We start from the raw sequence: 12,618 nt of genomic DNA, 5'->3' as shown, positions 1-12,618 counted from the left end.
TGGAACACAACAAAACTCATTGATTCCACAGCAAAACTGACGGATTTTTTTTTTTAAAGCCTCAGAATTATGACATTTTCACCCTTCATATAAACACCCAGCACCTGGATGAACCTAGAAATGCACTTGTTACCCACCTCACTGAGCTGGTCCTGCACTTTCTTGATCCTCCGGATTTCTGGGGTATCGACTGTGGAAGCATATGGCTTTCCTTTTTCTTTTCTGAATTTTTCCTTGTACTTGTTCTGGAAGAAAATAATGATAAAAAATAATTAAGACATATCCCCAAGCTCTGGCAGAACTATATTAGCAATTATTGCCATATTTATCTGGTTAGAACAGGAATTTTGGACAGATTATTCAATAATATAAACTAAAATTATTCAGCTATGTTTGCACTTCTGCTTATTTTAGCCAACTGAGTTTATTCCATCTGACACTACAGGAAAAAAATCCATCTCTAACTTCCATCACCTCTAATTTAGTCTATTCTCCCCATGACCTTAGTATTGATAAACCCAGATATCTGCAATATAACTATTAAACAAGCTCTGTAAAACATTTTTAAAGCTGGTGTCCCTCAAGAAATAAGAGACATGGGACAACCTACCTCACTGAATAAGTCCTTCATTTTATTGCTGTGTTCCAGGTAAGGTGTCAGAAACTTGGATGGGTCCACTTTTGTTCGGATTGTCTTCTTCCTGATGGGAGGGGCTGCATCCTCCCCGGAGGGCTGGCTGTGCTCAGCTGTGTAGGTGGTGGTTGTGGTGGTCTCAGGGACTGAGTAGTCTGTGCTGATGGTCTCAGTGATCTCAGTGACCACCTGGAGATTTAAAAAAATCAATAATCACTTGGTTTATAGCTGTAAAAGTTTGTTACCTTGAGTGTTTTCCACTGCCCTGAGCTGGGTGTATGCTCAGCTGTGTGGGTGGTGGTTGTGGTGGTCTCAAGGCCTGAGTTTCATCTATGCTGATGGTCTCAGTGACCACTTGGAGATTTAAAAAAATCAATAATCCCTTGTTTTATAGCTGTAAAAGTTCATTAGGAGAAGAGTTTTCACTGTCCTGAGCTGGGTGTGCTCAGCTGTGTAGGAGGAGGTTGTGGTGGTCTCAGGGACTGAGCAGTCTGTGCCAATGGCCTCAGTGACCACCTGGAGACATAAAAAATTTAATAACACTTGTTTTATAGCTGTAAAAGTTCATTAGGATGCGTGTTTTTCACCCCCCTGAGATGGTGAAAGGGTGCTTTGCTCTCATCCAGATCCACATGGAGAGAGAAAATCAGGGGCACTTTTCCTACTGGGATTACCACTGTGCTCCCTGTATATCACCCACCCTAAAAAACCCACAAGGAATGAACTCCCTGGCTGGTTCCTGCATCAAACTCATGGAATTATTCTCCAGAGGGTCTGGGAGAGCGGGACTACAGCTGCCTCTGCTCTACTTCCATTAATTTCCAATCAATTTAAATGCATTACACACTTGCTTATCAACATAGTCATGCTGCAAGCAATAATTTTAATACTAAGATTATAATGAAAAGCATCTAAAAATAATTGTCACAACTAAAAAAGATGCTCCAAAACCACTCAAATAAGTGTCAGGCTTTATTTTGTATCAATTAGCTTTCTAAAAAATTGCCTTTATAAAGGAATTCATGAAGGTCAGAGTTCTGACAGTTATTTACATCAGTGAGACAGAGCTGAAAATGCACCAAGAAGTAATAACTTCAGTTTCTGCAGAAGCCCATGCCATAAGGAATATTTTATGATAACACTGCAGAGAGTTGGGTTATAGCTGTTTCAGAGGTAGAATTTCAAATTATGGCAATCACTCCTTGGTGACCCAAATATTTGTTCCCAGTGACATGATGAAAAATCTGCAAAAGTGTAATTTTTCAGTGAAATTACACAAGGGGAAGGAAACAGAACTGATACATGTAAACTGATCTTAGATCATCGCACAGCAGGGACTTGAAGCAAAAATAAAGCATTAAGCAGCAATTGTTCACTGATATTTGTGTGTTTAACGTGAAAAATTAAACCTCAGGATACAAAAGGCTGCTAATTTAGTGTTTCATGTTAATTACATGCATTTATGTGCTACATACAGCATGACAGGGACCTTTACCTCATGTGGCTCGCCCTCCTCAATAACTGTCTCCTCAATGTAGTACTTGGGAAAAAAAAGAGAAAAAACATCATTGTTAGGCCAGATCAGCAAACTGTAGCTTCTGTGAAGCTGCTCTAAAGCACATTTCTGGAGAAACAGGATTTTAGTTCACAGGTACTTATGGAGTCATTTGGTAACTGTGAATATCTGTTCAAATTTTGCATTAATGGTTGGATTTTTATTCCATACATTCCCCAACTAATAATCATCCAAATAATCAATGAAAGATTGTTATTTAATTTTACCCACAAGAGGATTTGCTGCCTCTTGCGGGTAAAATTAGATAAGAGGGAAGACATTGATGACCACATTAAAATAATCAGCATTTAAACCCCAGGATTTTCCTGGTTTTTATTTGGTGACACTCATGACTGTAGTCCTCAGGGCTGCTCCTACAAGGACACCAATAATTTCTGGCTGCTGGTTAAACTTTGTTGCTGATCCCAACTCTGAGCCTGCTGATTTTTCACCCATTTTACTGCCCATTATCCCCCCATAATTTATAATCTCATAAATCTGGGGCTAAAACCACAATGGAAGGTGTTCCTAAAGCAGACCAGGTACACAGCCTTCACTGGTCTCCCCTTGCCCACAGCAGCTGTGGACTCATTATAAAAATTAATGAGGTTTATCAGCCATAGACTGCTCCTGATAGCTCAGTGTTCACTTCTCCACATGACCTTCCTGTCCTTCATGTGTTTAAAAATAACTTCTCAAAGGATTTGATCCACAGCCTTCCCAAAGAAGAAAGTGAGGTTGACCATCCTGCAGCTCCCTGGATCTTCCTTCTTGCCTCTCCTGAAGAACAAATCCAGCTGAACACTGCCCGTGGATGTAGGAACAGAGTTTGTAATGTTTTAAATCTTTACGTTTCTCCCAAGTTGTCTGCTCCTGCTGCCACCTTCAGTATATCTCTTTTTTTTTTTTTTTTTTTTTTTTTTTTTTTGTGTGTGTGTGTAATTTTCCTCAGTCAGGAGCTCTGTGTTCCTCCACTCCCCCTTCTGTTGTTTGATTTCTGCACTTTAGGCTGAGCTGTGTGCTCAGGGAAAATCATGCTGGAGGATCACCCAACGACCCTGGCTGCCTTTGCTGCTTCCCACAGGATTTTCCCTGAGCAGCCCCAATTCTGTTCTTCCAAAGTCTGGGATAATTCCATTTATTTTGCTCACTGCTCCCTGAATCTTCAGCTCCATTGTCCCATCCCTACTGCAGACCTTGATCTTTGCATTTTCCACCAGTTCTGCCTTGTTTGTGAGCACCACGTCCAGTGGAGCATCGTTTCCAGCCGGGACAACAGAGTTGGGAAAGGATCTGGAGCCCCAGGAGCCCCTGAGGGAGCTGGGAATGGGCTCAGCCTGGACCAAAGGAGACTCAGGGAGCCCTTCCTGCTCTGCACAACTCCTGACAGGAAATGCAGCCAAATCGGGCTTTACTCCCAGGGAATAACCGACAGGACAATGGGAAACAGCCCCAGGTTGTGCCAGAGGAGGTTTTTGTTGAGAATGTTTAAAGTTATTCTCCGTCCGCCACTTCCCGGCCGCGGCCGCGCGGTGGCGCCGTCCCACGAAAATGGCGGCGGCGCTGAGGGGATCGCCGGGGCCTGCGCCTCCCGCAGCTGCCCCGCTCAGAAATGACGGAAAAAAGCTTTTAAAAAACATACTAACAGCACCCGCTGTCTGCGGGGTGTGCTTCAACTGCACTAAGAGAAAATGGGAAAATACAGGTTTTATGTTGGAAAGTCTCCTCCGAGCGGTAATTGCTTGGAGTCACTTGCCACAACTGCGGGAATGGAAAACCCTTTGAACTTAAAAAAAAAATGTAGTTAAAATTTAAGCCCTTTTCTGAGAGCTTTTCTCAAAGTTAGTTCAAGGGACCAAGCCATACTTCCCAAGCTGTGACATCCTGGGCTGTTCTGAGGTGATTTCCATGCTGGACCGACCTTCAACAACACCTTCCACAAACCTCCCACAAAATCGTCCTCAAACTTTCTGCAAAACCATCCACAGACTTTCTGCAAAACCTTTCACAAACTTCCTACAAAATCTTCCACAAAGAGCCTCCCGCAAACTTTCTACAAAACCTTCCACAAAATCCTCTGCAAAACCTTCCACAAGCTTTCCACAAAACCTTCCACTAACTCCCCTGCGAAATCTTCCACAAATTTTCTACAAAAACCTTCCGAAAAACCTCAAGTAACTCGGCAGCAAATGTTTGTAGCACTCACTGTGGATTTTTGCACATCCCAAGACAGCTACAATATCAAGTAATGGCTCATAATTCCAGGAAGTTAAAAACCAGCATTTTAAAATCCTTGGCAATGCCTCAGCCACTCAATATTCAACTATCATGTTCTTCTTTTTCAGAAGGTGAATTTCTGATAGGTTTAAAATCTTGGATTGATACAGGAATTTAAGAAAATTCTGGAAAGGCTTAAAATGGTACCAGATGCTGTTGTTCATATTTTATTTAGCATCTCACCACGAGTATCCCAAGGGAGGTGACGGAAGCAGTGCCTCCTCAGCCCAAGGGATGTGGGTACAGCAAGGTGGTCATTGAAAAATTAAAAACAAAGGATGAAATGGGGCTGTGTGAACAAAAAGCCCAAAATGCCATAACTCCCGCTAGAATAAATAAACAATGAGAGCAAATAAATATCCATTACAGAGAGCACACAATGCACAGGAAACATAAAGGTGATTACAAGTAACATGGGAATAAGGAATTTAATGAAGGGCTGGTGTCACTGTAGCCTGGTAGTAAAATGACTTTAAAATCGACTTTATGAGTGCTGACACCTATTTTGCAAAATACTACTCTGACTGGCAAATCATTTGGCTTTACTTCATTCACCATTGGAAATATATAAAGCTGGCAGTGCCCTCACACCACCTGAAATCAACAGGGCACTGAACACTGTGCGGTGGCAATGAGTTGTAGAATGTTTACATTTATACCTTTCTTCTGTTCCTCAAACACTGAGTTATTTTTTTACAGGACTTTGTATATTTCATAACACATAAGTTAATTTCAGAGTAGTAGCAATGCAGCAAATAAGAGCACACTGTTAATTTCATGTCCTCTTTCAATAACAAAGTCATTGTTCCCGTGGCTCCAGCTGTAGGTTGCCCAGTTCCTGGGGAATTTTTTATTCAGTTTCCTGAGTTTAAATGACCTACTGGCAAATTATTAGAGATAGAATCATGGAATCACAGAATGCCCTGGGTTGGAAGGGACCTTAAAGATCCTCTATTCCAACCCCTGCCATGGGCAGGGACCCCTCCCACTATCCCAGATGGCTCCAGCCTGGCCTTGGACACTTCCAGGGATCCAGGGCCAGCCACAACTTCTCTGGGCACCCTGTGCCAGGGCCTGCCCACCTTCACAGGGAAGGATTTCTTCCTGATACCTAATTTAAATCTACCCTCTGTCAGTTTAAAGTCCTCCCCCTTGTCCTGTCCCTTAAGCCTGGCTCCATCTCTGCCATGTCTCAGGCTAAATTGGTTTGAGGTGGCACAAAGCTGCTGCATTTCTGCAGAGGCAGGGCTAGAAAGGGGCTTCCAAAGCCATCTCCAGCCATGGATTGGGTGACAAAGGGCAAGCCAGGAGGGAAAAGAGCTGGCCCAGTGCATCTATAATTACTCAGGGAGTAATCAGAAAACCTCGCAGTGTGAGTGTGGGATGGTTCCAGTCCTTATTTAAACTGAGGAACTATGACAGGAACCAGGAGACTTTGCTCCCCCGAGAGCAACTGTTGTTGTTGTTGTTTTAGTGATGAAACCATTTAATAGATATCTAATCATCCCTAATCTTCAGAGAGCAAACAGCAACCTCTGCTCCTGAGCAGCATCTCAGTAAGGTGATTAATGCATTCAGTCACAAGGCAGGAAACAAACATTTCTACTCTCACATTTTCTTCTTACCTCCACAACTTCCTCATATTCTTCTTCCTCCATTCTGAGGGTTTGCTTCTGTCTCTCCCCACTCACTGGTCACACAGCAGAGGAAAATGTGAATAAATAGTATTAGCCCATGACTGAAAGTACCATGAGAAGGTACAAGTCAAGCTCATAAAGCACTTGGGGTCATGGTTAGTAACTAGTCAGACCCTAAATAAAGTTGGGATCTGACATTACTTGGACTGTTATGGAAAAAAATTGGATTAAGTTTCAAAGATACTGATATAAATTACAATTCTGAACAAATAACCTCATTCCAATTATAACACCAACTCTGGAACCAATGAAAATAAAATAAAAGTGATAACTAAAATAAAGGAGATTAAGAAGAGATATTTTGGAACATGATGTGTTACTTTAATTACAACAGAATTATTTGAAGCGCTTTTCTTCTCTCTGTGACAATTCTACTCTATTTCATTATATCATTCAAGCTCCTGTTTGAGTGGGAGATTTATATTCTACTAATTTCATTCATAAGTAAGACCATAATGTAGAAAAATATGGTAAATATTTTTTGAAGTGACCTTAGGTTAATGAGGCAATTTCTGTCTTCCCAGCATCAGCCTACAGAGATGCTCTAGGGTTGGGTTTTTTTAAGTTCTTGTGGGTTTTTACTCTCTGTTTCTTCAGACCTGGAAAAGATGAAAATCCATAGAGTTGGCTGAAGTACAAAGCACAGATTAGTGTCAGACCCTTTGAACTAATTAATTAACACACTGATTTCGCTGTGAGGCAAAGCTACAATTTTCCACCAGAGTCTGCAGCCCTGTTTCTAATGTTGGGAGGGGATGAGGCTTTGGAACAGCTGCTCCTGAGTCCAGGGATATTTGCCGTGTAAGCTAATCCTGCCAACTGACGGGGCACTTGGGTTGAGCTGGCTAAACTGCAATTCCTTCTGAGGCAAGGGAAGTCAAGTCATGCAGGTTAAATATAGGAACACAGAATACTGGCCCTTTTTAGTCCCAACAGGCTGAGAAAAATGGCCAAAAATTAATTGGGAAAACCATGGTGTTAACTATTGAAATAAATTAAGAATAACTCAAATAAGGAGGGACAAGTCACGTGAAGCAGTAGGCAGAGGTGTGTGAATAAACTCAAGAAGTAGGATTTGCATATGAACACAACCTCTTCAACCTGTCATTGTTACAACCTTCAGCCACACTTCCAAACCCCATTCCAGGTCTTTTCCTCCTCCTCCAACCCACAGCCAGTTATTCAGACAGAGAAACAGACTTCCATGGGCCGAGCACAACAAGTACTCCCAAAAAACTACAGAATGGGGAAACAGCTCAAGATCCTCTTCTAAGGAAAAGAAGTGAAATGCATTTAAAATGTCCTTACCAGCAACATCCAGTAAATATCCTTTGGAGCAAAGGCTCTCCAGTCTTCCCTCCTGAGCAGCACTGGGTGAGAGCGAGGGGCTTTGGTGGCTCCCGGTGACGTGTGTGGCCCACACAGCCAATCTGGCTCCAGCCCGCTCGAGTTTCAGCCCTAAATATACTCGGTGACCCCGAGGGAGGGCACCTGTTCTCAGCAGCATCAGGGACAGGGAGCTGGGCACCTCCGTGCTCCTCAGGAAACCCAAAACACACCAGAGCACGGCTGGAGCTCGCCAGGGCTCGGTGAGGTGGAGCCCCAGGCAAACCCAAGGGAGTTGGGCTCCAATGGAATAAGCACAATTAGCAGAGTTGATAATGACATTGAATTTCAGTTGATGGAGGCAATTTCATTCCTATGATGTGCCTGAATAAACAGCATCCAAATTCAAGAATTTCTGCACTTGAGGAGTCCACACTGCAAACTAAATTTTAGTATAAACATGTCTTTAATTTCACCTTGTAAGGACACCTGAAGTGCTTTTTCACCTTGATGCAAATCGTGTGTCAGTGTTTTTATCACTTATGAAATGTTTCACAGCTGAACACGCAGACTCAGGAACACGTGAAAAGCGACTGTTTGCAGGGAAGGAACCCAACAAAGAGCCAACATCCCTGGTGAAGGAAGTCCAGGAAGAGTTGATAAACAGATTAAGTGACAGGGGAGCAACCCTGGTATTTTGGAAGGTCAGGAATGCTGTGATGTATGGAGCAGAAGCAGGGTGATGATAACAGACGTGACTTCTTAGGGGGTGACTGCTGACAAATAGAGTCGACTTTGGTTCTTCAAGGAGGTGCATTCAAAAGCCAGTATCAACAATGATCCCTTTCCAGGTGCTAGATCACATAATTCAATAAATGGTTCTCAGGAGCTCTTGAGAGACATCTTTTTCTTTAACTCTTTCCAGAAGTTCATATTTATATCCAGATGAAATATCATATCTCATTCACCTCTGCCAAGTATTTTAGACTCTGCCCAGAGCTGCAGAGCCCTCCCTGTCTCCTTTGGCCAAGCCATTTTCAATTACTCTGCATTTTGCTTTACTAGGCAGTCCTTCCCCTTTTAATCTGATTTCTGTTTATTTAACTTTCTTAATCTCTTTTGAAATTGTCTAGAAATTAGCACAGCATGTCGCTGGAGTCTCTGGAGAGCAACCTCAGCATAACCTGCTGCTCTCTGCTCCTGTGTGCACTCCAGAAATAACTCACAGGCCCCTTTTCCTCCCAAGAGCTGCTTCTCAATAGATTGGATGCCAAACGTGACAACTTCATCATCAATAACACACTTTAATGGAGTGAAGGACCAGCTTTCCTTATTGAACTTGTCATTCATTATTGTCATTCCAGCTCAATCCTGGAGTTCCTGCAAAGAATTTCTCCCTCAGTGATACTGTGCAAGCCCTGTGTTACTGGAACATCACCTTCAGATTTTACACTGCTGTTTGACATCTTGTTTAGAAAGACACTAAACAAGGCTGAAATTACACAGGACAGCAGCACCCCTTTTTTTGCCACTGAAATGCAGCTGTCTGGAGAGTGGCAGATCTTCAGCAGCACAGCTCAGGGCTGGGAAAAAGCATGGAAGAACCCATGGAAATTACAGAAGGGGGCTGAGAACAAAAAGATTATTGGTGAAATGAAAAGTTAGGCTGAATGTAAGATTTTTGTTCTGCCATCAGAGCAGGAAGAGGGGAGAAGGGTGCTCTTGGGTCACTTGAGAAAATATTTCAATTCCTCCTTTTTGCTTCTTTGCTCCTTCAGCTCCAAATCTCAAGGAACAGCTGTGAGAAAACTGTGGCCATTGTGTGAGCACGGAGAATCCCAGGATCCCTGAGGCTGGAAAAGCCCTCTCAGCCCACTGAGTCCCAGCTGTGCCCAATGCCCACCTTGTCACCAGCCCAGAGCTCTGAGCACATCCAGGAATTCATTGGACAACTCCAGGGATGGGCACTCCAAACCTCCCTGTTCCCAACATGTATGAGGTAAAGGGAATACTAATGGTTAATATTCCTTTTTTCTTTTAAATTGCTTTGTTGGGAAAATTTATGTCTGACTCTGATTTTCTGATGGAAAATTCACAAAACCATAGAATCATTAAGGCTGGAAAAGGCCTCCAAGATCATCAAGTCCAGCTTTTGACTTTGTTGTGAAAATACTTGACTTTCTGGGGGACAAATATTTCAAAGCATTAAGTGTGCCCTAGGTGGAGCCTGGCAGCTCTGCCCCAGGTTAACACCCCAGGCCAGATTTATCCATGGCATATAAATGAGCACGTGCTCAGCAGTTCTGAGCTAAAGACAGCAAGCTGCAAAACTACTCGGGCAGAAAGAGAGGTTGTTTTGCATTTCAGTCACAAAGATTAAAGCAAAAAAATGTTTCTTGTACTTAACATATTTAAATATTGAGTTCAGTTAGTCCTGCTTATCCAACAGGAGCCACTCAGGGCATGATGGATAAATGTCCTGACATCCCAGGTGCTATATTTAACCTCCTGACATACCTGGACTTAACAAGCACTGTATCATTGGAAAAGGACATTTAAATACATATTTGTGCCACCATGTCTATTTTTAACCTACCTCCAGTGAGTTCCTTCTCATTCTTTTCACCATTCCCCACAGCAAGGCTCCTCTGCCCCAGCACCTTTTGGTTTAATGCATAGAAATAATGTGGAAAACATTTTTACAAAAAAAAAAAAAAAAAAAAAGAAATTAAGGGATTGTTTGGACAAATGCAAAGGATTGTCTCCAAATTAAATATTCATCTATTTCTCTGACCCCTCCATTTTTACAGCTGGCCAATCTTTTTTCTTCTGGTTGAAACCAGGCTGGGAGCACAGCCTTTGTCAGGTACTGGCTGTTGCCTTACAAACCAAAAGGTTTTTAGGAAAGGATACATATTCTAACAAGAATTCCACCTTTACTTCAGAGCTGCTCATCCTGTTTCTCAAAGTATTAATAGAAAGTATTAGACCATACCAAATAATATCCTTGGGGGCAGTGAATCAAGGTGCTGGGAGTAGATCTCCCCCAGTGTCTTGTCTTCAGGTTTATTTTTGATGCTGATGGGTTGATATGGGGCGAGCAGCAGCACCAGGTAGTGGCTGTGTGTGTAAACCAACCACTCACTGCACTGCTGAGACTCAAAAAGGCTTGGCTGGAAGAGGAGGAATAAAGGAATATTGATATGATTGATACGGAACCAAAATTCATTTTATGCTTCCCAACGTTCCTGGACAGAGAAGGAACTGTGGCCTCACCCATCACATTGTTTGGGTATAGGCCCAGCTTTTTAGTGTTGAAAGTTTCCCCCCCGAATATTTCAAAGACTGAATCAAAAGATGATTCAAAGTGGGGAAAAAATACAAACAAACCCAAACTTAAAAGAAGAAAAAGAAGGTGCCAAATATTGATTTACTTTTTTCATTATAAGATTTGGTAAAGCAAAGAGAAATGACATGAACAAATGCTCCTCCAGCTGGTTGTAGAAACTTAAAAATTAGGTTAATATTTAAACCCCCAACACTGAGGAAATAAAATCAGAGTGTAAAAGATCCTGTATATCGACACAAGATATTCACTGGGGCCATTGGCACAAGGAGAGTTCTGCTCACATGACAGCATCTGTCACAGCCTCCCCTGTTCTTTACTTGGGGCCTTTGAGAATCCTAAAAGAAAATATTTATCCACAAGATGATGTCAAACAGCCTAATTTATCTCCCCTGCTAATGTTCCCAAGACAGCCACAGGGTCTTAGACATGGTGCTCATCAGAAAGAAGATACAGCAAAGGCAAAGGTCCTCAAGAATTCAAAGCCAGCTCTGATTGTATTGATCAGATTTCCCAACAGGACATGGTAGGGGAGCTGAGATTGAGCACCCAACTCAACATATTCAGGTTTTGGAATATTAATATCAGTTACTATAAACTAGGAAAGGAAGGTGAGGTTCTTCTTGAACCTTTTCTTCTTCCTGCTGTTTCTAGGGCAAATAAACTTTTGTATTTTTAGAACAGAGGTACAAATATCAGCTGTAAATGCCAGTGAAAAGCCCTGATAGGCAGCCAGAGTTTCAGCTCTTACCCTGCCTCCCACACTTGTCCCTTTGGACAAGCTTCTGCCTCACTACCCTTCAATAAAATAACACAGCTCTTTTACCTTTTAAAGATGAACATTTTCATTATTAGCACCGTTTTGCAAATCCTTACAGGAACTACAGTGAGAGCTGTTACTGTCTAAGCAGATTGATCTGTTTAGGACTGTCCCATCCATGGGGGTGTCAGGGCCAGGGAGGATGGGGCTGGCAGCAGCCTGGTTTGCTGCACCTGCTGCACTGAGGGTGCTTTCCCCTCCCCAGGGTGGGTTATTGCTGAGGAAATACAATTCCTGCCTGGAGTATTCCTTCTTGGAAGAAAATCCCTTCTGGGTGCTCCCTTCAGGTGCCCACACATGACTGTCCCACCCCAGTGCCCCAAGTGCTGCTGCCACGAGGACACATTCCAGTTTTCTCACAAAGTGCCAGCCTCAGATTTCAAACCCACTGCTTTCCATCTCCTGCCTCCTTCCCCCAGCTCCTCACTGAACTCCTTGCAGTGAATTTAGGGCAGAGTTGTTGTTTCTCACAGAACCAAGTCAAAACAATTTATGGAGAACCATAACCCAGGCCAGGTTCATTTCTATCCCAGAGCACACTCAGATAATTTTATAAGTCTTCACATTTCTGCCAAAGCAGGAAGGTTTCACGTGGGGTTCTACAGCTCTGCCAACTTTCCACATCACCAAAAAAGGGATGGATTAACACAGAGGCATTTCCTGCTGTAAATCCTCTGGGGTGGAGAGATAGGGCTGAGCACTCCCTTTGAAACCTTGAGCAGAGCATCACCTTCATTCTGCAATCACCTCTGCTGCTTTTGCAGTTCAACCATTGCCCTGATACTGCTGACAGATGTCCAAGCCCTGTGTGAGAACAGAGGGAATAAATCCAGCATTTACTCCCTAGGCCTCCGTGCCTTTTTTCACCCTGGACATGCTTTCATTCCAAGAGGGAACAAATTCTGAACTCAAAGGTGTGATTGAGGTAAAATTGTGACTGAGCCATTTTCACCTTTTTTCTCC

At 42.8% G+C, this 12,618-nt stretch overlaps 1 protein-coding gene across 1 annotated transcript in view; it reads right to left on the bottom strand.

The window, feature by feature from the left end:
• Positions 1–6,733, bottom strand: part of NEB (nebulin) — a 103,777-nt gene extending 97,044 nt beyond the window's left edge. Inside the window, exons 1-5 of the mRNA XM_050976906.1 lie at positions 6,655–6,733; positions 6,092–6,156; positions 2,130–2,174; positions 611–823; positions 138–245 (exon numbers count right to left, since the gene is read on the bottom strand). Coding sequence (XP_050832863.1) covers positions 138–245; positions 611–823; positions 2,130–2,174; positions 6,092–6,124 — 399 coding nt within the window. The 5' untranslated portion in view covers positions 6,125–6,156; positions 6,655–6,733. The remainder of the gene's footprint in view (positions 1–137; positions 246–610; positions 824–2,129; positions 2,175–6,091; positions 6,157–6,654) is intronic.
• Positions 6,734–12,618: the final 5,885 nt, after the last annotated feature.

The sequence above is a fragment of the Serinus canaria genome, chromosome 7 (assembly GCF_022539315.1).
Source record: "Serinus canaria isolate serCan28SL12 chromosome 7, serCan2020, whole genome shotgun sequence".
Classification (NCBI taxonomy): domain Eukaryota; kingdom Metazoa; phylum Chordata; class Aves; order Passeriformes; family Fringillidae; genus Serinus; species Serinus canaria.
Note: the sequence above shows the minus strand (reverse complement) of the source record. Positions and strands in the feature narration are given on the sequence as shown.